Consider the following 25,693-nt stretch of genomic DNA (forward strand, 5'->3'; position numbering starts at 1 on the left):
TGCACCCATCTGTTTAAGTGCTTCTTTTTCCTTTCCCCTTTCCTGAGTTTCCCTTGACATGCAAGTAGCTACAGGAAGGAAAAACCTTCCCCTTATCTAGATTTCTCCATAATTAGAATAAATCCATGAAGTAAATTAAGCTCCCAGGACCAAGTAAGCCCATGACCACCACCTCTCCTTAATTCAGGCAAAACCCCTCCCATTGCTGCAGTTTTTTATTACAGCTGGACTCTGTTTAGTAATGGCAGATTTCTCCATAGTCAGTACAATGAATTACCAGATGCTTAAGAGGCAAACAAGGGCAGGGTAGGAGACCTTGTAATTTTATGTTGGAGAGCCAGATGTTTCCATCCAGTTTTTGTCACTGTTACCCTAGTGATTGTGCATTCAGTTTAGATTTTGATCTTAAAAAGTGGATCATGGCCAGTATTTTGTAGTTACTTGTCACCTGTGGTTCTCTCTTGGTTACAGAGGGTATAGGCACAAAGTGGGGGTCTCCTGTGTGCAGAGCTGTACCTCAAAGGAGCAAGGGTCTGTCACTGCAGTGGCTTTAGCTGGGAATGCTGTGCCTGATGAGTGGGTGTTTCCGTGGACTGTGTCCATCATTCTCCATATGCAACCAGCTGTTCAACATTTGTGTGGTTAAGCATGTACCTACCACCAAGGCTTCCTCTGAATTCAAACTCCCATGGGAGGGAAAGGGTGTTTTCAGGACTGCTGACTTCTGGAGCAGTTCAGCATTTGAAACTCTTCAGTACTAATTTCAGTTCAGGATTGATACAATGTGTAGTTCTGGAAAATGTGTTGAGTTCAATATACAAGAGTTCCAGGTCTTTCCTCCAAAAGTGTGTTGCTAATATTTGGCTATTGGCATTGACGTGTCCTTAATTTTAGGCAGAATTTTGAATGAGTTTGGACTTAACTCTGGTGTTACTGAAGTCTGTGATACAGCTCCATAATGACAGGGGGAACATTTTGCCCTGCCATGCTGTGAGGGATGCCTAAGTAACCTCTTTTCAGTTGTGTCTACAGCAACTCCCATCCCAGTTGTAGAAAGCAGGAGAGGGGACCTCTCTTTGAGGCACCTCCTGCTGTGCATAGAGAAATATGGCATTTGCACAGACTGATGTTGAGCTGAGAGCCTTTTACTGTGGCAGAAATTGAGTTTAGGAGTTACTCCTGCTCTCTGTATTCTCTCCGTGCATCCTTTTGTAAGTGGTACTCAGAGCTGCTGGTGCATTTGGTACAGGTAGTTCCACGTCCCTGTGTGCAGCTTTCAGTGCTCAGGCAGTAGTGGGTTGTATTTCAAAGAGATTTCAGTGAGTTTGGGGTTTAGCCACATTCAGTATCACCTTGCGAGGTATTAGATGAAAGCCACATCTCAATTCTACTGAAGATTGCAGTTTCTGATGGAGGAAGGGACTGATAAGCTTATAATCTCTGGAATACTTATAACTACTGTAAAATTCATCTAGCCAACCTACAATATTTAGAGACTTTAGTGATTGGAATTCATGTCATCAGATAACAGACAAAACACTGTTCAACCCTTCCTCTATAAGTCTTCATTCTGAGTGTGTCTAAAGGTCAGAGGGGTTTCCAATCCAGATTTCCTAATTTTTTTTTATTTTAATTTTTTTTCATTTTTCAAATGAGTGTACAGTTTCATATACATAATTACTCTGTTAATTTGGGGAATTGAGCAATTTGAGCCCGTCTGAAGTTCTTTAGAAACAACATAATGATGATTTCCAGTGAAATGCCTTTGCATAACTTCTTTTTCTTTCAGTGAATAGCCAATGGTCTTCCCTCATAATGAAAAACAAAATCTATTTTGCAGAATCCTCCAATGCTACTTTATTGACCAATGCAGAAAAAATTGCTACAATCACAACCACACATACTCCTCAGCAAATACCACAGGAGACCAGGTCAGATTGTTTTCCTTGAGCATGTTGACATGCTCTCTCTTTGGTTACTCCTTGATCACCTTCACATCCCATGAGCTGTATTTTTCTTCTCTCCCTCTTTCTCTCATTCATTACAGCAGGAACAACACCAAACCAAAGCAGGAATCCCAGTTTGATTTCAAACCACCCCAAGCAGCACAGGTAAGGAGCACCTCTCTAATTGTTTTGTTTACCACAGACTGTTGTTTCCAATCTGCTTGAGGGCTGGCTGTGTTCAAATATTTCCCTTGGAAATTCCTACTGAGAAGCTGTTCTCCCACAGTCTGTTTGCTCAAAAAAAAAAAAGAGGAATTTGCTGATTAGTTTCTTAATATGTGTTGCTGTTGTTTCAGCTGAGAAACATTTCCAACACATTCTCATCAAGACTTTGAGGAAGAAAAAATAAAGGAAAAAAGCTGACATTTTTAGGGCAGTAATAATTTATGTGTTTGTTTATTGAATTGTATATTGTGAGGGGCCTCTCCAGAAAGTATTGTTGCGTGCAAATGATAAATTCAGAGGACAAAAAAGAGGAAAACTTAATAAGGGGCAATGGCTGGACTGTTCCAGTTCATGCAGATGGCATCTTATTAGAGAGATTATCTATCTCACCGTTAACTTTCCTTGCCACTGGCCATCCCAGAAGTAAGCTCTTCTATTAGGGGCTTCAAAACATCCCCATAATAGCATTTGTGGAAAACAATGCCCAGGCTTCTGAGCTTCTTGCAAAGAAATAGATGATGTGGTAACAAAAAGGAAAAGCCAGCACACACTCACCCCAAGTTCCATTAGACATTTCACTGAAGCCTGGCACTGGAAGTAAGGTTGTCCTCACCCTCCGTGCAGTTGGTAGAACGCTAACCACCCTCCAGAAAAAGGCCTTTCTGCCCTGGGCACAGGAGGTGTTGTGTAAAAAAAGTGCCCAAAAATGCACCATGGGACATGACCAAGCCCATTCATTCCAAAAGCCCTTCACAGGCCACCACCAGAACTCCAAATTGCAGAGTGGAATCTGAGGAAGAAGCAAATCCTAATCTGTGTGTGAAAATTCAACTGATTTTCTATTTTTAATTATCAGTAACAAAAACAATATTGTTCATTGTTGAATAATTTCAAAATGGGAACAGAGCACTATTTGACTTCCTATTCAATTGGGCGTTTGTTTTCTTCTCTCCAGCAGGACCAAGACTTCTACACTGTTGAGCTGGAAAGAGGAGCCAAAGGTTTTGGCTTCAGCCTGCGAGGTGGCCGAGAGTATAATATGGATCTGTACGTGTTGCGGCTCGCTGAGGATGGTCCAGCTGAGAGATGTGGGAAAATGAGGGTATGCACAAACTGATTTTAATACCACATATCTTTGGAATTAGCTGACTTCCCTGCCTCTCCCTTCTGCTGTGCCAGCTAAAAGGGAAATTAAATGTTAACTGAAAGTGGTTCCTATTTACTTCTGTCGTTGGCATCTGTCACTCTTTGTATGCAGTCTGTAGCAGTGTGTGTTCATTGGAAGACTTCACCCCCTTCTTCCAATCCTGCTTTCCAGATTCTAACACATAATCTGTCTTTTAAAGCCTAACAGAGATGCATGGAGCAGTGAAAATGTAATAGCCACAGTCTTTGTCTGCTACTGGGCAGAGTAGGGACAGAGCATGTGTATGGCCCACAGGTTACAAAATTGCAATGTGGTTTTTGATTAGCATTAACTTCACATATCAGCTAAATTACAAATATTATAACAAGGGCATATGCTACAAAAGGCCTACTAAAAAATTAAATTGGCACGTTTTATGTACTCCTTGCTCCTCTGTTAGAGAATGCATTATAACTTTCCCGCATACATCTTTTTCTTCTCCACATTAAGTCATGTGAAGGGCATTTGCAAAATTCTTTTGCTAGGGGTAGGTCTATAGGTCCAAAAATTTTCTGATGAAAATATGATGAAAAATCAGTGCTGCCCTTTGGAAGTCAATGCTTTGACAACCTCTTCTAAGCCCTGTTTTCTTTCCTGATAAATGATTATATTTACAAAAGCAGCTTTGCTGGTTCATGGTAGTATCAATATCCAAGTGAGAAACAGACCTGAAAAAACTCTGTGAACATCCCAGTTGTGCTAGACTGTGAAACAAACAATCACGTTGAAGACTTTACAAATAATCAAAACTAAGTAGAATAGCAACAATTCTAGCACTGCTCTTACTATTGAGCAATACAGTTTTGGGATGTGGTTTTGCAAAACAGCAATGAAATATTTTTATACCTCAAGTTTTCCCCATTGCCTTCATGTGTTCCAGGCCCCTGCACACTGTTTTTTGTGGACTGTCACTGGGAGTTGGGCTTTTTTAGCTTCACCTGGTGCATAGTTGTTCCACCTTTGCTGTGGCCATTGTCTTGTGATGTGCTGGAGGGGACCCTTGTGGGGACTTGGTTCTAATCTTAGACTCTCTTATTACATTGACAGATCGGTGATGAAATCTTAGAGATCAATGGAGAAACCACCAAGAACATGAAGCACGCTCGGGCCATCGAACTGATTAAAAATGGTGGCCGCAAGGTCCGCCTGTTTCTGAAACGTGGAGATGGCTCAGTCCCAGAATATGGTGGGTCAAACTATGAAAACATTCCTTTCTTCCCTGGCATCACTCCATGAATGATTTGTCTCAAGATCTGAAGCGGGAATTCTTTTTTATTTTCCTTTCTCACCAGTGTCTTACCAACCTTTGCAACATATAATTGCCTCGCTTGTGCTGAATTTTCTACACATTTCATCCTTTGCTTGCTTCCATGGACTTGGGGCGCAGTGTAAGGCAAGATCATCATAGCAGTATTTTTTGGTGATCAGAGAGGAAAACAAAACAAAACAAAAAACCTTATTGTCTTGTCCAGCCAAACAAGGAATGTCATTGAACTGTGCCAAACTGTTTCTCAGCGGCTGAATTGTTGTTTCAAATAGGTCTCTACTTCTAATCAATGCAAAAACTGGGATCCCAAGTTACTATTCTGAAGCAGTGATTTTTTTTTTTTTGGTTAGGTTTTTCTCTTAGTTCCTGTCTGTATCCATAGACATGAATGCCGAGATGGCTTACGAGATTTTTGCCTTTCCTTAATATTTATGTAAATATTTATAAAGTTATTTAAGAAAAAGAAGGAAAAAAAGAAAAAGCTTTACTGCAAAAGTATATTGATTTGGCCTCCTGAGCCCTTTTCTTCCCCCTTAAACTGTCTGCTGGTTTCAACTAGTTAATTTGTAAGGTCTGAAAAGGTGAGGAGGTTATGAAAAGGTGCTCTCATGTGTGTCTTGGGGGAAACAGTCAGTCCTTGTTTCTTACTAAGAATTGCATTAGATTTCCTTTTCTTCCCCTGGAGGTTGGATTGCTGGGTGGCTTAACTTAGCACACTATTTAATATTATAATTATGTCTTATTTATTTGAGATAATTGTCAAATATTGTGCCCTCGATGGAGGGCTACTCCCAACCAAAGGTCTTTGAGGTTTCTATAGAAACTGATGATTGAAGGGATGTCCTTTATACTTTCCTCCCCTTATTTGGGTTATTTCTGTGTCAGTAAGTTCTGTGTTTATCATTCTCTCCATGTCCTAACACCAGAAACAAAACCCTTCTGCACAATTTATGAACTAGATTTTCTTTTCATTTACTGTACCATGTTTGAGGGTTTCTGCTCAGTCTGCTCATTACTTAACTTAAAATGACCAATTCAGAGTAAAACCAACAAACAATTGAAGTGTTTAACGATATGGAAGGGAAGTTGTGGGTTTACACTTCTGTAATATAAATAGCACACCAGAAAGTTCAATGATGGCACTGAAATTCTGTAATGTTCTTTCTACTTTTGTCTTTTCCTATGCTCCTTTGGATGTACAGTACTGTATCATATGCTAGACTGCATAAATACCCTGTAAATTAAGTGCTTCACTTCTCAAAGCATATGTCTGTTGCACTGAGGATGGAAATCCACCACCAATTTTCTTTTGGCTAATGCTAACCACTAAAAGTTTGTTCTCCAAGCAAGGATTTAATATACAGGGGTTGCACTACTGTAAAGAATATCCTTGTAACATTTGAGACTCCTTCCTCTCTTTGTTCTGTTCGCTGCAGTCGCAAATGGTTCCTCTAATAATGTTAAGTTCCAATATTTTTCTGACTCAATTGGAACGTGCTTCTCTATGAGGCTGTATATTTTTGTAATGAGTTTTGTACTTATTTTTAATGTTGTGGTCTCTGGTGAACTTTATTTTTCGTTGTTGTTTGATTGTTAATGTTTTTTCTATGACATTCTGTGTCACTGTTCCAGCTGTCTTTTAGAATGGATGCTCTCGTTGTCTGGGTTATTGAATCACCTCTTAGATGTCTCTTTATGTCACAATAATAACAACTGCTGTCTTTGCAGCCTTATATTTGGGTGAAGCCTAGACAATCTGACTGGAAAAATAAACTTTCTTTATTCTAAGATAAAATATGAAGATTTTTCTTTCTTTCATCTTTGTTATAGGGAATCTAAATTTTCTACTTTTCTCTTTCTCTTTCTCTCACTTTTCTTGGTGCTGGGCTCTTCCTTCCTCAGCGATGATACCTCCTAATATCGCTGCATGTATGAGAAATGACAAGCTCGGGGAGTCTTGCTTCTACCTTATGGGCCATAATCAAACTACGGTTTGTAGCTAAAATCAATATTAGGTGTTTTTGTGCTGTGGCCTAATTCCCTCACATTGCTTTCCGCTTTGCTATATTTTATATGTACAGCAATTCATCCCGAACACCCTGCGTCCCCTGAATTGTAAGTACACACACCACAGGACACGTTTAAGCCTCGCTTGTACCTTGTGTGATTAGCCAGGTTGCTGCAAGCCACGTGCTTACAGCCAAGGAAAAGCAGTGTGGTCCCCAGGTGCTGTCTGAAAATCCTAATAAGCAAAATTACCCACACGTGGGTCACAACAGAGGGTTCACCTGGAAATCACAAAATTCTCACACGCGCACACACACCGACCCTCCTGAGCTCAGGAATGGAAATGCCATCAAGTGGGAGATGCTTGGCCTGATGGCAGGAGGAATGAGCCTGTAGAGGGTTTGTCCTGGGGGAGGGAAGACAAAAAGGAGAAAAAGAGGGGGGGAAAAAAATCTGTCCCCACAAGTGTTTGTGAGGGTGTTCAGTCGGATGGCAGCCCACCTCGAGGTGGGTGTCTGGGTGTGAGCGGCAGGAAGTGGCTAAAGGCAGCCGAGCTGCCGTGCAGGAGTTACTTCTAAAAAGAAAAAAAATAAGCAAATATAAGCAGCACTTGCATTAAGGCAGCACAGCTCCTTTAATGTTTTTCGTGTTTGTAATGAATCATTCATAAACATCCGTTACAAATGACAGCAGTAATTGTAGCTGAGCTGCAGCGCAGGGCTGGGGTTTAGTTTGAGGGTTGTTTTTGTACTTCTGCTCTGCAGTTTGTCTCGCAGAAGTAGCTCAGCTCTATTTTACCTCAAATACTACATAAAAAATAATGAACTGGAGATTAGATTTGAATCAAAGCCATCGTACATGTTACAATATCTTTCCATTGCTTTGATATGAAAAAATCATAACTTCTGTCATCGTTGTTTGAATCATTGTGGCAAAACCAAAATCTACCCTAGGACTTTTCGTAACATGGTAGAACTAAGTGAGATTAAGTGATGTCTTAAATGAAATGGAAATTGTATTATTACAGTCTAATTCTCACACCTTCAAAATGTTATTTTACAAGGTGAAAACTTAATAATCAATTCTATTTTCTGTACATTTTCTGCTATTTGAACCACAGCCTCCCACACCTGGGAGGCAGTTCTTTGTAATGACTTAAAAGGCACAAATTGTTTCCTAAAGGCCCTCTTTATTGGAAACTATTTAAAAAACCAGCCAACAACCCGAACTATAATATTTTATTTTTTTTTTTCCACTGGAAAGAAAGTAGTGTAACTGAAACATTATGAATTGGACTTGGGGAAAATGTAAAATGCCCCATGCCCAGAAGAGCATAAAGATGATATCAGCTTGGACCAAAACATGGCTAACGATCAGAGCAGCACCAGTACTAACCTGTAACTCTCCTTGTTCACAGTTAAATTAACAAAAGCTTGGGTTAGCCTTCGCTGACTGCTTTAACAGTTGTTTGTTTTTGTCACTAATGAAGTCTGAAGAGTGCTAAGTGGTGTCAAGGCGCCGCGGAAGGCATCGGTACCAAACGCTTTGCTGTTATTTTCTTTCAGACCCCAGCAGTGACAGGAACAGTCCCGCCACAGGTTCACAAAATGTATCGGAAATGAAACCCGTGCCATCCGACCGACGGCAGCACCCATCATCGGAGTCCAGTTATCCACCAGACCTTCACAAATCATCACAACATGGGGACAAGCGGACTTACGTTAGAGACCTAAAAGGCAGCAGAGAGTTTAGCAGACATCCCAATGAACACCACACTTGGAATGGGACTTCTAAAACCAACGACCACGTGCCAGGCAGGAGGACGGAGAGGTCGCCGGAGAGGAGGCACGAGAGGCAGCCGGAGAGGGCAGTGGTGAACGGGCAGAAGAGGAGGTCTCCCGAAAAGCGGAGGGAGGGGACAAGGAGTGCCGACAACACTTTGGAGAGGCGGGAGCGACACGAGAGGAGGAGGGACCTCTCCCCTGAGAGGCGCAGAGAGCGGTCTCCTGGCCGCCGGCGGCGGTCGCTGGAGAGGCTCACGGAGCCGAGGAGGTCACCCGAGCGGAGAAGAGAGAACTCCCTCGACCGGCGGGCCAAGTCCTCCGACCGGCGGAGGGAGAGGTCGCCCGACAGACGGCTCAGGGAGGAACGACTCGGCCACCGGGAGAGGGAAGAGCCCAGCTGGAAGCACGAGCCGAGCCGCAGGCACCCGCCCGAGCAGCGCAGGCGGCCCTACAAGGAGTGCAGCACCGACCTCAGCATCTGAGGGGCTCCCCGGGGTCCCCGTCGCCTTCCCCACACCATGGGAGCAGAGCAGAGAGTGCGGGAGCTGAGACCATCTGGCTTTCGCAGACGAGGAGACATCCGGCACCTGCTGATCCTACAAACCTTTTATGCAGATGAAATCTTATAACAAAAAAAAAAAAAAAAAGTGTTGTGCCTGATGTATAATATTAAAGAAAGTATTTTTCAGTGTATTCTTTTTTTTTTTAATTACTTGCCAAATGTTGGTCCTAAAGGATTATAAAATTTTGTTTCTACATTCTTTGTAGATTTCTTAAAAATGAATTCCTTTATTGGGCTACTCTCCCCCCTCCCCATTATAGTAAGTGGGGGTAGCCAGTAATATAATATAGGCAAAGGATTTTATGACCAAGTTTGAATAATTTGATCCAGACTGTTCTCTAGTGACTCACTGCTACACTGTATGTAGAAAATTTTTTAAGGGTTGGGGGTGGGGAAGGAAGAAAATTGTTCATCTCAGTAGGAATGGAGCGCTCCTGCTGAAGGAATTAAAACAGAAAGAGACAAATGTTCCTAAAATTGCGAGAACTGTTTGAAGAGACTACTGTTTCAATGAAGGATATTTATAATAATAATAAATAATAAAAAAAAATAAATACAAACCCACACAGCACAAGATGATTTACGATGAGGAATTTCTAGTTTGTTCCATGAACAGTTTATACTTTCAGGCCCCCTCGACAGAATGCACAGAGGCAGAAGGACTGGTCACCACCATGCCTGTGTCACACGCTGATATAGACTGTTGATCTCTCATTAGCCTCAGCAACACGTAATGATATGTCATTAAGGCAGCCGCTGCAGCCCTGCTCATCTTCTAGCTGTATATGGACAGCAACCCCAGCATGCATGGTATTGTGTGTCTGCTTGGAAGCAAGGGAAGGGATCGGGATTCTGGGACAAGGCACAATGCGGTGGGAGCTCAGTCCTCCCTCTGGGAGTAGGTGTATTCCTTCTGCTCAGGCAAAAACCAGTGGGCTTTTCTTAATTTTGCCAAATTCCAAAAGCTCTCTCTTCTTATCACTCTGTATTTAGGGGTTTTTTTGTTTTGTTTTACTGGTTCATCCTTACTGAGACAAAAGGAGTGCACTTGCTGAAAAGAAAAAAAAAAAAAGAAAAAAGAAAAAATCAAAATTAAAACACAGGCAAAAAGAGGCAATCAGTGGGACAACCTGGTTGTAGAAGCTTATCTGTACTGGTTGTATGCTGTAAATTTGAGTTTGAGAACAGCAGCAAAAGGGAAACCTGCAAGTTTCTAAGTTGTATTTTTAAATTTGCAAGTTGTGTGGTAAGTCTGCTGTAGCATTGGTATAAGATGTAATGGATTACTGCCTAGCTGAGCCAAAATGTTTGCCGTTACTGTTGGACCACTAAAGTAAACTGCTGCTTTTTACAGTGCATTGGTGTGTACGTGTATACTGACTCACATCCTCCATATGAACACAAAACCATTGCAAGTCTATCACTGTTGTTGCCATGGTACTGTAAAAACAAAACCAAGAAAGAAGATGGCCGATCATTGTGTGTACAGTTTAAATTGTAATTAATAGAGCCTGTTGGAAAAAAAAACAAAACTGTTGCCTTTTTCTTGTATAAAAGAGGATTTATGACAAAATTTAGCTGTGAGGAATGTGATTAAGTGTTTATATTTCTGAAAATGGAACAAATTGATTCAGGGAATATATTTTAATGTAAACTGAATCAGGTATGTAAAGCGGTTTTAAAAGGGGAGACTGTGTAAGTAATTCTAAAGCTTTTGTTGGTTTGAATATCATTTCTTCCTTCATGGTGGGCCTGCTTATGTATTATTAAGCACTTGTATGCAGTCTATATTCTCCAGTCATCATTTCTTGCAACGTGCTATAGACATAATGCTCTTTCTGTGTTGATGAAAAGCAGTATGTGGGCCAATCTTTTTTATAAAACACTATGCATATATAAATACTACATTGTTCATAGCTTTATTTGACTTAATTGGGTTTATACATAACACTAGTATGAGTAGATGTGGACTTACCCAGTATGAGCTTCTTTCCTTGGAACAGACACTATGTATATGATGTAGCAACAAAGAAGGAGAAAGTCTGTGAATGCTATTTTTATTATCAAATAAAGTTTTCCATACAAAGCATGCATGCGAGTGTAGTGATAAAGGAGGAACTACACCTTAATTCTACTTGCTCATCCCTTTCTAAATTAGTAAACTGTAGGTCACAGTTGCCAAGGGCCATCCATTAAAAATGTATTAATCATCCATTAAATATGTATTAATCATTTGACAAGCCTTAAAGCGAAGGTTCCCGGTTTTCCAGTATAAAGTTTCCTTCCCCAAAATAGTGAGAAACTAAAGTTTCAGGCGAGGCAGGGCTTGTAACTGTGTCTGAGGTTAATATCATTGATTCTTCATAGCACATTGGTATGTGTGGCCACGTAAAATCAAGACAAGGAGCAACTACTCAGTTGCTGTTTTTGAAATTGTTAGTGCCGTATATATATATATGTGTGTGTGTGTGTTTATATGTGTGTGTTTTTATATACATACACATACACACATATAAATACACATCACCAAGACTCTGTGTCTCCCATCTCTTAGTTCTTGAAATGTAGAAAGACTTTTAAGGTTGAAAACCTGTTAATTTTACATAGATTTTAAAAATAACTTTTAAATCTTGCTTAGTTTATCAGGCTCCACTCATCTGTTTTCCTGATGCTTCAGCCAACCTGATGGGAGTCCAGGCAACTGAGGAGAGTCACCAGGGAATAATTTGTGTTTCCAGTCACAGCATTCTCAAAGGGATTTGTCTGATGCAGCCTCAGTCCTGAGGGGTATGGATGGGTCATAGCGTTTGGATATTTTCAGTGAGAAAATATTGCCGAGAAAGTGTTTGGGTATTTTAGGTTTGGATCTTTTATGATGTTCAATGCCTTTCTACCCTGAAATTATATTATAATGGTATACATTGGTTCTGCACTTGTGCCATCTGCTGTTACTACTGGTTTTCCTCTCCTTTTTTGTGTTATAGCATAGTTTAAATAATCTCACAAAGCTGAGTAGGTGAGTCTCAAGCTTTTGAAATGTGTCTTTGAAGTGTTGAATCTCAGCTAAAGAAGATATTACATAGATAATACCAAAATTACAGAAACATTTATTTAAAAAACACTGCAAGTTGACAAAAAAAAAAAGAATAATATTCAAAATGCATTGTTACTGCTTCCAAACCCACCGGGAGCTGGAGCCCTGCTCTGAAGCATGAACATTGCAGCTCCATACTCTGTGGTACAGCCTTAGTTACTTTAATTTGTTTCAGCCTTACTTTTCACCATAAAATATTTTTCAAAACTTCTAAAAATGAAAAGAAACCCTTTTTTAGATTGTAACTTGGCTCCTGTTTTGTTAAACAACGTTCTACAACTATGAAGCTGCCAAAAAGATGAATTAGAGTGTGTTTCTGATGAAGAACTGAAACGTTTCTAAGTGGTAAGTGAAAAAACTCTGTAAATTGATATTGTTAGGTTTTGATTTTGGTTTGGATTTGAGTTTTACACCTTTTTTTAAGAGTGTCATATGGCCAGGTTCCCATGCTATCAGTATGCTCAGTCCTGTCATTTGGATAGATTAATACCTAATTGTGAGCAGAAGGGCTGTTCAACCAGCATGAAGAATTGTGTGGGGTTTGATCTCTTTCGTTAGAGTTACACATTACTTCTAGGTTAACTGAGCTGTTTGCTGCCTTTATACACTTTTACTTAATTCACTCCCTCTTGAATATTCATTCCTTGGTATTGGAGCCAGTGTTTTATTTAATAGTGATCTTGTGTTAAATCCATCTGCTGTACTATCCTTGTTTTATCACTGGAGTAGTAATTATAGATACTGTTCTCCTCCTCACTTTGATACCTTTTGTTGCAACAGGCTTTCAGCTCTGTCTCTTGGCTGACTGTTCTGCTGAAGAACGTTACAAATGGTTCATAATATGTTCAGTATATTTAGCTCTCATAAATAGTACCAGGAAAATCTGTCATTTATGACCCACTGCTGCCATCTGTAAATGTGTGCCTGTTAGGCCTTTGGGATTGTATTTTCTTAAGATTTATTTTTAAAAACGGAAGAGTGGGAACTAAAAAAAGTATCCCAATTTACTTAGCAGTTGCTGTAAATCGCGTGAGTCTGAGAATGATGCCAGTTTCTGTTTTGGATGTGATGCCAATCCATCAGCATTTCTTCCTGGTATAAAATGAAGAGGCAGTAAAATGTCACACAAATGGAAAATTGTGGGGTTTCAGGACAGAGAGAAGCATAAAATATGTGCTGCCACAAGCATGTAGGAATTCAGTGGCTGGGACTGACCATGATATGACAGCCTGCCACTCAAACGTGAGCTTCGAGTCAGAGATTATTTTCAGAATTTAAGGCATACTTATTTCCTTTTCCTTACTGCCTTTATTAGCATGAACTCACAGCATGATACTGTTGTACCACTACAACACACTGGGAGAAACTTGCCTTCATTTTTTAGGACGTTCTCTTCAAAATTCATATTAAAAATCTTCAAACTACATCTTCAAATGAACTCTTAACAATTAACATACAGATTGTTGTGATATGAAATTTACCCTTTTAAATGCTCTTGTAAGTAGTAAATGGCCATCAAAATTTTAAAATGCAGTCGCTGCTGTGGTAACAGACTTTCTAAAATACTTAAAAACATTGTTTCTTGATATTTCCAGGGCCTAAGAGAGAAGACAGCTCACATGCTCCTTCCCAGGTGGAATTGTGCTAACTGAAGGATTTTTTTCTAAAATAAACTAACAAATTGTATCAAAATAGAGGAAGTGTTTGCAGAATTGTGTCTGAATTCTCAGTTAAATACCGATATGTGGCTGAACACATCCTGAGTGCACAAGGCCGGCCTGGATGGAGCTCTGAGTGAAACCTGGTCTACTGAAAGGTGTCCCTGCCCATGGCAGGGTGTTGGAACTGGAAGATCTTTAAGGTCCCTTCTGACCTAAACCATTCTGTGATTCTATAATCCTACAAACTAGGGTATAAATGCCATTAAAATCAAGTGATGTTTATGCATGAGTTCAAGCTCTGGCAGTATTTGCCCCCATATTTCAGCAGTGTAGACTTTGCATGTCTGGGCCTAGAGGCACCAGGAGATGAGCTCTGGCAAGTCAGCAGAAAATAATGTGTGCCCCAGCCCTTCCACATCAGTGTCAAACATCTCTGCATGAACCCATTTCAGTGATAATGTGAGCTGCAGTGATGTGCTCTTCACTGAAACAGCGGAGATGAACACCCACCATCCAAGTTGCTGACTGGGCAGATGAGGAGGCTGTTGTCCTCAGCAAAGTTTCTTTGGCAGCATGTGCACTGAAAATCCTCAGTTTCAAAGAAAAGTCTGAGCCTCAAGATGTTGAAGTTGAAACGGAGGTGGTTCCATCTCTTCAAGGAGGCTCATTAATGTTAATTTTGCAGCAGTTTCCTAAAAGGGAGTTTTTGAGGAGGTTTTGCTGCAGCAGGAGGGAGAGGTCATACTCAAGGAAATCCAAATTGCTGGCACTGAGCCTCAGCCAAGGTTATGTGGTCCATTCCTAAGCTGATGTGACTTTGGTGCTGACTATAAGAAAGAGTCAGGCTTGTATGGAATGGGAATTCCACCTTGCTTATGTAGGACCAGGCTTCATCTTCCCCCAAGCGGTATCTATGACCAGTCTTAAATTTCCTTTCTCTCAATTGCATTTGTCAAAAATTTCAGATTTTCTGTCTGCTGTTAGGGGATCGAGTTTGTGTGACATTACCTCACATCTGCTTTGAGCTAAGAGCATGTGTATGGATATATATGGATGTATGGCTGAGCTTGTCTGCAGTAATTTGTTGAGTCAGGAAAATGAGTTGGTGAGACTGTCCCTAAAAGTCTGGTGGCTCCTGTACATATGAATGAGATTTTGAATTAGCTGCCTTGCTTCTCTCTAAGGATAGTCAGAAACAGGAATGTCTGGAGGAGGAAGTTGGCTGAGCCTTATTCCATATGTGCTAGAGGAAATATTGATTGGATGTTGAAGCAACTTGGAGAGTTTCTTGAGGACTCAGCTTTTTGTTCTGCATAAATGAGTATTTTTTTTTCCTCATTGTTTCTCAGTTAGATCCTTCTGGATCCTGTTTTTTCTTCTGAGACTCCAGTTTGCTTTGGGGACCCACAGGCAACTTCTTTCCTCTCTGTTTGATCCAACAATTGTTGCCACGTCTTTGAAGTGTGGAGAGTACTGGCAAAGTCTTTGCCTTCATAACCTTTGAACTGCAGTTGTGTAACACAGGGCTGAGTTCCAAGAACACGAGGCAGTTTCTCTGCTGTACAGTACAGCACTGGGCACGGTCAGTATGTCCTGCTCCTACTCCTCAGTGGAAAGAGAGGTCCTGACCACAGGCATGAAAAGCTGAGGAGAGGGCATCTCAGGAAAAGCCAAGAATCACCCTCTGAAAGTGCACCAAAGTACCACATTCTGTTGGTTTCCAGATGCAACATAAAAACTAAAAGAAGTCATTAAATTTTTGGGGCTGATTTATAGTACTGAATTCATTATTCTGTGAAACGATTTACTGAATGGTTAGAAGATGTTTAAAGATTCCCATGCACATTATTTGCATGGTAATAATAACAGTAACAGAGAGAAAAGACCATAAAAATATTCATGGCATATGTTTTCTTGTTTCTTGTTGAGGATGCATCAAACATCTGTTTTCCTTATCCAGTCCATTCTCTGGTTGAAATAACTTGATGAGACAGGTGTTTTTAGACAAAATGCTGGGGTTGTCAAAATGAAGTTTTTTTGCTGGAACCTCAGAGAAAAAGTCTAAATGAGTTCTCCAGTGGTCCTTGGAAAGTATTATTTTATACAAGAGATACTTGATATCTCTTAATAAACATTTGCTAACCTGAAAAAGGTTTAATTCTATATAAGAGAAACTACTAACCTTGCCTTCCTAACATGCATGGCACACATGAGCCCAAACAGTTTGGGTTTTTATCCTCTGTCTAATTAACCAGATTGAAAGTTGACTGTCGCTGGGTTTCCTTGTTCTCTTGGGACAGATTAGTCTGGACGTCTTCAGCTTAATTGGGCAATCACAATGCAAAAATATGCAAACTGTAAACAGCTCTTAGGTGCTTAACGTGACAATGCACACAAAATTTTGATGTTGAGAGCCTGGCAAAGCTTGTGCAAGGGACCTCATACCTGCTGGATGCATCCCTGTCCCGTCATCTGGTGCCTTCCAGCTGCTCATGGAGCTGGAGCATCTGGGTATTGGAGGCGTCTGGGCTGCATTTATTCCAGCACTCAGTGGCTTGAACTGGAGGGGAAAAAACAGCTCTGCTTTAGTCCTGAGTGCCTCTGTGCATCTCTGGGGCATCCCAGAGCCAGAAGGGAGTTTTGCTCCCCAAAGACCTTCAAGTAAGGAGGACTGCTTCCTTTTGCTGAAGCAGAGTGATTGAACACTGCCATCACTGGTGACATTGCATCAACTCAAATATTTTACCCTGAAATTCTGCCTATCCTAGAGATTAATCATGATTTGTAACTAATACTAATATTTATAATCATTGCTTCTGTTATTGCACTGCTTCAGCATATTGCAAAAATCCATATCCCTCTGCTTACTAAAGATTTCATTCATCAGCCTGACTCTTCTTATTCCAATTATGACTTAATAAAGATAGAGCCTTCTAACACAACTTCATGGCAGTTCCAAATTATTTATCCTTTCTATGACTGACACATGTTTTAGAGCGATGAAGTATCATGATTTTTTGCATCAAAATTTCTTTGTAAAAAGGGTGCACTCTAATTCATTGAGACAAAAATAGACGCACTGCCTTCAGCTTTAGACGTACTTTACTCCCTGTTCATTGTGAAAAATGATCCATGAGGATAGATGCTTGGAGGGAAAAGTCAAGTGAATTTCATAGTAAAGTTTTAAGTAATGAGACAAGTAGACTGTTGCAAGCTCATTAGAAAATGTATGTCTGCTTGTTTGCAATTCTGTCCAAAATGAGGTTTGGGTTTCAGTATTTTTTTATACGTATGCTTTTTCTGCTTTGTGTTATTCAGTTTGCCTTCCTACCCAAAATCTCCTATAGCTGCTAAAGCCTCGTGATTTATATCATTGTCTTGTTGTATCTCTTTTGATAAAGTGGCATACAGTTGATTCCTTTATTTTCAACATGCTCTTTGTCTTTTTATCAACTTTTTCTGCAAACTTGAGCAATTCATTCTTTCTCAGTCTCTGGTTCCTACAAGGTCTTGTGCTAAAGGTAGGATGTTGTGAGATTTGGGGCTTCATTTGTCACAGCAGAATTGCACCAACATCTTTGCAGCAAAGCAAAAGAGAAGATGAGAAAATAGTGAAAAGCTACAGCAGCAGATTTCATACATCAGGCTATTAGCAAAAACTGATTTTCCAATTTTGCACAAAAACAAGAGCAACTTTTGTTTGTATGGAGTCCTGCCAAACCCACATTAACTGTATTTAATTTGATTGCTTGGAGTCCAGATGAAAATGCTTTTCAAATAATTAGTTGACTGTAATCATGGAGATCTTGATTCAGAAAAAAGCCTTGCTGAGGAAAGCATACAGGCATATGCCTGATATCTGGAGAAGTCAAGGGACATAATCATTTAATTAAGAACCTTCATAAGCAAGGTCAGGAGTGTTCATAGGAGTCGTAATGATCAGCATTGTCTCAACCTATGCCAGAAATAACACCACTTGCAATCCACTGATTAGTGGTTTTCATGGCTTCCTGTCCTTGGCTTTTTTTCTTTAGCACTCTGACAAGGATCTCCATGTCTGTGACTTGTTCCACATGTGCTATCAAGTGGCAGTGCCCCTCGTGCAGTATGAGCACTTTCAAAACACAGTTGAAGCTTTGTGTCCTGTTACTGTCCTCTCCCTCCACAGGAAATTCCTCTCCATGAAGCTTTTCTTGCATTCCTCTACTTGCTCTGCTCTGTGGTACTCATATTCTCCAGGGCAGGAAATGGCTCTACACTGAGGATATCCATTTCATCTAGTTGTGTTGGATGAGAAGAGCATCTCTTCTCTTTCGTGATCACTGGTAGCAAATATTTAGAGGGTTTCTATTTCTTTTTTGCCACAGGTTCTTATGGTTTCTATGCCAGGCAGTATTCCCATTCTTGCCGTGATGGTATTTTGTAGCTCAGCCTCAGGTGTGTTCTCAGACTCAGAGGAGACCTTTACGTCTCAGAAATCACTAGGGGAGCTCAATACCATCTGAAGGACACAGGATGTTGTGCCTTCCATACCCTCTGCACTGTCAACACAGCATTATATTGAAATTAAAGTGCTGAGAAACACGTGTACAGAACCGTATGGGTGACTCAAATAAAATAGTGTTTCCATAGCAAATAAGTAGTTATGTACTGCACAAATGATCTAGAGTTAATAAAGAATCAAGAGGAGCTGAATTTTGAGTACTTTCTATGGTGGAAGTGAACCATAAATGCTAAGGGAAAGGCAGATGTTGAAACAGATTAAAGCAAGTGCATAAAAATCCATTCTCTTAAAAATAAAACAACAACAAAAAAGGCCTGTCAGTATGATAGTCAGGGTAGCATTTAGCTCTCAATGACTAAGTTAAGAACAAAAAATACTGAAAAAAACAAGGAAAAAGGAAAGGTAAGCAGCTGAAGAGAGATTTCCACTCAAAAGAGAGTAAAAAGTTTTTCCTTTTTTCTTTTTTTTTTAAATGTCTTGTCAAAATGTTAATCTTCAAAAATTCCCATCTTCCTATAAGCTTATACAAAAAAATCTGCCCCAAACAGCCCACCCTTCAAAGGTTGCCATGTTTTTCCTCTCTTGGTACACCCATGAGAAGATCTGGCACTGGAAATGTTCCAATGTAGTGTGAGTATTAAAGATAAAGCAGCAGAGAATACTGAGGAAATGGAGAAAACCCTGGAATGCTTTCCCCCACACACTCTCATGTTCTTTCTTTGCATATTTAGCAGGGTTAAAACTAGGTCAGACTCGCCCTGCCATGTGCTGAAGCTACGGCTGTGACATTAGCCTGGAGCTGCCTCTGGCTGCTGTCAGTTTTCGGGGCTGGTAGGAGATTTCTGGTGGAGTTGGCGAGCCTGATCTTCCTCTTGCAGTCTGTGGCATAAATCATAGTGACTGTACAGAGGCAGCAGTAAGACGTGGCAAGGGGTGGAGAAAGCATGGGCCAAGTACCTGTGGTTGCTGCAAGAACCAGCGGAAGTCTGGTCTTGAAGGCACAGCCATGAAGGACCACAGGGCTCTGTTATAGGAACAATGTTCACCCTTAGGGCAAGAGGCCTGGATTGCAGCAGGAGTCATGGTTTTGGACAAGGGAGGGTTTCACACTCCTCTGCCAGAGAGGCAGACAAAGGCTTTGTCATTGACATGGACGGAGTGAGGGACAAGATGTGTGAGCAGGGACATTTGTGCTGGGTTAAATATAATCTGCTTGTCAACCACCTCATCTACCCTTACTGAAGAGAAAATGGAGGAGATATTCTTCCCCATATGAAATAATGAGAACATCAGCACACAGCTGCTTGCCACCATTTGGTGACCTTTCTGTTTGAGCAAGAGTGTTGCTGGCCAAGGACGGAGCCCTGAGCTGGGTGCTCGGTGCCAGTCTGTTGACATCAGAGGAGATGAAACACTTGGTGCTAAAGAGGCAGCAGTACCTCAGTGACATCTGGCTCCAGCAGTCAGGGAAGGGCTGTTGCCACCACTGGAGGCAGTGCAGTTTCAGTGGAACCTGTGGACCAGGGGGTCCCTGAGGAGGTTCTGAAGGCAGGACCAGTCTGGCTTCTGGGAGCAGTTCCTGTGTTTTTGCTGCTCCTCAGTTTGTGATCATGTCATCTTACTGGTCTAAGCACCAGCATCCTCTCATGGAAAACTGTCCTGTTGTCACCCCATTGTGGCGTGTTACTCCCTGCACCCAATAATAGCTTTTTTTTGTACTACAGTGGAATTTAAAGGACACACCAAAGACCAATAACACTAGTTCCCTGGGTTTTTGAAATGAACCCATCTTTACAGGGAAGCATAAATCCTAATATACTGTGACTGCAGAAATGTATTAGACTTGACTTTTAACAAATCAGGGTCAATATTGACAAGGTAAGAGATTTCTTTCTTTTTTTATTATTATTCAGAAACCCAAAATAAGACAATGGGAAGGGAGATCATTTCCCAATGTGCCCCTGAGAAACTCCCAAAAGAAAAGCTTGGAGGGCACACAGACTTCAGGTCCCAGAGCAGTGAGACTGTACCTGCTCTTTTTTTTGCTGGGATGTTCTGTTTCATTTTGCCCTTTCTCCAATGATTGATAAATTGAGATTGTGTTTTCAGAAGGAAGGATAACCACAATACCTCACTCCAGGCGTGTCGGTCAGGAGGTTGGTGGGCTGGGATGAGTGGCACCTAAATGAGGTTGTTGTATTCACTGTCTGGAGAATTTCCTTCTCCACATTTGTTGTGTTAAGTAGTGCTCTCAAGGACCTAAAATTAAATGGTGTGGAGAATTCAGTTTGTTTTTATACCTGTCACCCCCGACAAAATAGTGGAATTCTGGAATATTGTGACAGCAGTAGGATGTTGGGGGGAGGAGGAGGAGGCAAGAAACGTGAAACGTGAAAAGAGAGGAATCCAAGTGTCTCCCTTGGTTTTGCCTGAGTTGAGCAGAGAAATGAAGGCACTATATCAGCCAGTACTATTGTGTAAAGGATGCAAGATGCATCTGTCATGCTTCACAGGCTACAGAAGCTATTATCCTTTGTGAAAGGCAGAATATTTCACTGGGAATATTTGAACCATCCCAGTTCTGCTGGATGTTGTTGAAATGGGCTCTTAGGCTTAGTATCTGATCCCTGTGGGCCCCTAGGGACAGCAGGGACTGACTCTGCAGAGTAACACACACCATGTCTGGGAGAATTCACTGGCTCCTGCCCAGGGTGCTTATGTTCACTGGGGCAATCGAGGCAGGGTGAGGGTGCTGCTGACAGTGGCACTGACTGGGAGAACTGACAGTGAAGCTGTCTCAGCTCTCCTGAGCTGAGCAGGAGCACTCTGAGACCTTCCAGCTGGGAGCCAAGCAATGGCCATCCAAAAGCTGGGTATGCAAAGCTCGGTGCCCTCCCAGCCAGCTGCAAGTGTGTGGTGCAGCTCAGGACTAACTAGATGGCTGGCACAGGGGCTGGAGGAGAGAAGAGCTGCTCGTTTGCTGTGTTTTGTACAAAGGCAGAGGTATCTGGCAGCAATAGCTATGGCAGTCCTGAGCAGATTCTCCCTTTGTGCTGGTTGCTGTCTCAGAAACCAGGCACCTGCAGTTCATCCTGTATGGATGCACACACAGAGGTGGTTCCCAGTGTCCCCTCTGGATTTTCTGCACACTACGCATGGCCAAAGACTGTCAAGGCTTTTCCCGCCACCAGACAAACAAATCTAATGAGTTCCTTCAATCAAGATCACCTGCCCTTACCTAAATGCAGTCTGCTGTGTGCTCCTGGCTCTTGACAGGCCTTAGCTGGAGCTGCAGGCAGCAGCTCTGAACCCTGGGGTGCCCTTCCCACCCCAGCAGTCCCTTCTGATAATGGCTGGTTGTCAGATAAGTCCCCTGTGGCCTTGGGGTGAAGGGAGAGATGTCTTTTCTTGTCTCCTTTGGGTGAGGGTGGTTTACCCATGTCATTTGTGGCAGTTCAGCCTTTGATGAGGGTTGCTCAGGCTGGGGTTTGGCCATGGAAAGTAGGAGTGAAGTTGAGCAGGAGCTCTTCATCCACTGGGCATAGAAAAGGGGAAGACAGAGGGGCTGCTAAAACCCCTAGTGAGGTCAGTGTGCAGCAAGACCTTTGAATGTCCCCGTCACTTGAACTGGTACCCAACAAAATACAACCCCACTGCAGTCCCTCTGGGCCTGGGGATGGGAGCAGTGGAGGATGTTACAGACAGTTGTGAATGACAGAGACCCATCCACCCACAACAAAGGCTTCCAGAAGCACAAGGAACCTCCAATGCTGTTGGACCTGACCTGCAGACCATGTCCCTGGGGTTGTGGGGAGGCTGAATCCACTGCTGTGTTGGGGTGGGAGGCAGCGTGTGAGATGTTCCCAGGAACATTATAATTGAAATCCTTTATCAAGCACCCGCATGTTTATCTTGGAGAAGTTGAAAGAGTTATGAATCTGCTGAGTGTGTATCTGGGGTGGAGAGCACAAGAACAATCATCATTGCTGTGGCAGGCAATATATTATGGCTGGCTTTCCAGACTGGAAAGTGAATGCGATTTGTCTTTGTGTTTGCTTTAGTGAGGGCTAAGAGACTGTTTTGCTTGCTCAGGTGTTTTGAGTCTTTTAACTCTGCCTTTGTCTTGCTGGGTTTGGGAATTAGCTTCTAAGTGTTTGTGCATTCCTCCTTCTCAAGCTGGAGGTAATATCCCATACAGGTCTGCTGTATGGGATATTACCTCACGCTCTCTTGATTGCTTTACTGCTGCTGCAGTTTTGGAGGGGAAGTGGCACAAAGAAGCTGAAGCAGTGTTTCTGTTTGAGAGGAATGAAGCGCAGAAGTGTGCTGTTTATTTAAGAAGCAGTTTGTGAAGTCAGCCTTGGTTTGCATAGTTCTCCCTCTGTAAGAGAGGAGGATAAAAAGAAAGCATTCCAGTTCAGGTTAAAGGACTAACAGGCAAGACAGACACCTGAAAGGGAGACAAACAGGTTCAAACAATGACATTCAGAAAACCATACAGCGGCAAAAATTTTGGCCTTTCTTCTCGAGCAAGCTGTCACCCTGCTAACATGGCTCTATGCTTCTGGAATGGAATTGCTTTGCATCTGGCCAGCTCAGAGCTGGGGCATGGAGCATAAGTCTGTCAGTCCTCATCCATGCAGCCATGCCCTTAGTGTGACATTAATGCCACAAGTGCAGCTGGTAATAATTTTTGGGGGGAGAATTATTGACTTTGACACTGACATAGTAAGGATTTTGTAGGAGATCTCCAGACTTTGTTCCTGCAGGGAAGAGGAACCATTCCGTAATAATTCACCATCTGATTTACCTAGAGATGTCACATAATATTCCCTCTAAATGGCCTCCATGAGTACTGGATGGGTAGAGGACATTATTTTTTGTTTCTTAATTCACTGGGAATAATTCATCGGCTGACAGCTGTGCTGGTGACATGATGAGGTGCATCCCTCTGAAACAAGCCCTGACAATCCACTCAGCACCCAATTTGGCTTCACTGCATCTGTGCACTCGTAGTCTCTCTGTTATGCAACCTCTGTGCCTCTACCCACAGTCTGTTGACATTCATTTATTCATTTGATTTCATCTTCACATGCAGCAACTGCTGTCATTTCCATATTACGAAAGGAGGCTGGGAACATGTTGACACAAGGCTTGGGCTTGTGTCTGTGCTCAGATACCAGATGGGGAAAGCTCTGTATTCATCAAGGAAAAGAGGGTAATCAAGGACATCTTCCCTTTGGATGGAGGCTCTGTTGGGAGAGAGGATCAGGAACTGGACTTCTGTTCCATGGGTGGGAAGAGCCAAAAGCTTTGCCATGTTCAGTAGAAACAACCCAAATGCTCTGAATATCTGAAACAAAAAAAGTAAATCTGGGTGCTCCAAAGGGCCTGGGATCTCATCTCCCTCAGTGAGAATTAGTAAAAACACTGGAGCTTTTGAACATGGCACTCCCAGTTATGCAGAACAGCAAGGAAGCCCCAAAGTCCTCATGAAAGGCCAGTTTTCCAGTCTCTCTTCTCTACAGCTTGGTGCCTAGAAATGCCCATTGTTGTATGAGGAATGGACAGCTTGTAGTAGGCACACAAAAAAGATTTAGAAATGATTTTTTGGATTGAATGGTTTCATATTTGCCCTGAGGCTCTGGGGAAACAGACTGGATAGTTCTTACTTGAATTCTCACTGTACTCATCTGTCTAGCTAATGCTCTTCTATTCTGTCCACATCGCCTCCATGTGCCTCCCCCATTCCCAATTTGATCTATCACCTTGACACAAGAAATATGGTGTGGGTAAATTTCTCATCTGTATTAGAGGGTAAAAGCTGCCCTATTACTTCTGTCATTTGGAGAAGAGAGTAAAGGTGGACAAGCCCTCCACAAAAAGGTGAGACCAGCAGATGCCCTTTCATTTTCTGTGGTTGTCTGCTGGTTCTAGAGAAAGATGGATCTTGACTGAGAGACAAAACTTATTGAATAATACTCTACAGGTGACAAAGGCTGCAGTGATAAGGGAAAGAGAAGCTTCCTGGAGGCACAAAATGCAGGTCACCTGGAAACACCAACTTTAGTCTTAGAATATCTTCCTTTGACCTCCTGTCACAAATCAGCCAAAGCTCTGAAAGGATCTACTTTATCTCCTCACAGATAAGAAAACTGCACCTCTGTAATTTTTATCCAAAGTAGTTATGCTGTAAAAGTGTGATGACTGCCTCTGCAGTATTCACCTGCTTCTATAATGGGATAATTAGAGATAAAGGTAAGGCATTTTTAATTTCATACCATTATTGGGTTGCTGGTAGGTAAATATATAGGAGATGGTTTAATAAAGCAATTTGACATTTCCTGTAGTGAGCGAACAGCACAGTCTTAATCGATATTTGCAGAATTGCTAGAGAGGAGCTGAAAAGGGGAGGTAAAGTGTGATGGCCTGTCCCTTACTTTGGTGCACTGACAAAAGCTCAGGGCTTGGGCTTAGGCTGGGGCAAGTACTTCTGCTGTGCTGCTGAAGCAAGGCCCAGGAGCTGTGGCTTCCAGTCCTCACTGTGCCAGAGATGGTTGTTTCTTGTGTCATTGTAAAGTGAGACTAAAATTACTCCCTTGCCTCCTGCAGTAGAAAGTCATTGATAACAAATGTTCTTCTTTCAGCATCTGTGGGTGCTGGGTGCTGCTGAACTCCCTTTTGGTCTCTCCTGGGCTGGCTAAGGACCAAATCAAGAGCTCAGCAAGTTTGAATTGATATCTTCTTCCACCAGTGGAGAAAAATGCCTGTTGCTTAGTCTGTCTTGCACTGTTTGACATAAAAGACCAGCTACTGTGCCCCTGGCCTCTGCCTCCAGGTGTAGAGGGTGGTGAGTAGTACTGTGGTTGTAGCTGGCCTCTCTTCTGTAAGGTGAGTAACCTAATCAGGGAATAAGAGGAACTGCTCTCACACAGGTAGGCACTGCATTAATAAACTGGCTCTTAGTCCTTCATACCGTGTGTTTTGTCCACAGCTCTTTCTTTCCACACAAGTGTTCTTTTCTGTTATTCAATTTCTGCTTCACTTCCTTCATTTGGAAAGGAGGGGATGGAGAACAACGTAGGATCTCCAGCTCCCTGGCATCTCTTTAGTTTCCTATATTGTCCAAAAACTCTGTCATCTCAGTCAATAGCATACTGAGCCCTTCAGCCACACAGAGAGCATCAGCTCTCTCTTTAGTCTCCAGGTACTCAGTTTTTTGTGCTGTTTTTTCTTTCCATTTTTATATCTGGCTTACAGCCATATTTTTCACCTTATGGAAATCCTACCTGGTGTGCTCAAGTCTTAGTGGAAATATGTACTGTTTGCCAAGCAGCCTCTCCAGGGGCTTTCTTTCACTTCATCTCTTCTTAGAATTCAGCCCCTGACTTTCATACCAGGTAGGATTGCAGCAGCCAAATCCTACCAGATTCACATGTTAAAGTACTGTATCCAAT

General features: G+C 41.9%; 1 protein-coding gene across 28 annotated transcripts in view; it reads left to right on the forward strand.

Moving 5' to 3' along the window:
• The window catches only part of MAGI1 (membrane associated guanylate kinase, WW and PDZ domain containing 1), a 351,112-nt gene extending 325,864 nt beyond the window's left edge, over positions 1–25,248 (forward strand). For 9 of the 28 annotated variants that reach the window (XM_051788740.1, XM_051788745.1, XM_051788754.1 and 6 more), the window contains 5 exons: positions 1,841–1,931; positions 2,048–2,111; positions 3,127–3,273; positions 4,405–4,543; positions 8,197–13,349. In XM_051788740.1, coding sequence (XP_051644700.1) covers positions 1,841–1,931; positions 2,048–2,111; positions 3,127–3,273; positions 4,405–4,543; positions 8,197–8,897 — 1,142 coding nt within the window. In that variant the 3' untranslated portion in view covers positions 8,898–13,349. The other 19 variants (XM_051788744.1, XM_051788747.1, XM_051788750.1 and 16 more) reach the window with 8 other exon arrangements.
• The last annotated feature ends 445 nt before the right edge of the window (positions 25,249–25,693 follow it).

Source organism: Manacus candei, unplaced genomic scaffold (genome assembly GCF_025592945.1).
Source record: "Manacus candei isolate 608988 ecotype Guabito, Panama unplaced genomic scaffold, ASM2559294v1 h1tg000025l, whole genome shotgun sequence".
In the NCBI taxonomy this organism is placed as follows: domain Eukaryota; kingdom Metazoa; phylum Chordata; class Aves; order Passeriformes; family Pipridae; genus Manacus; species Manacus candei.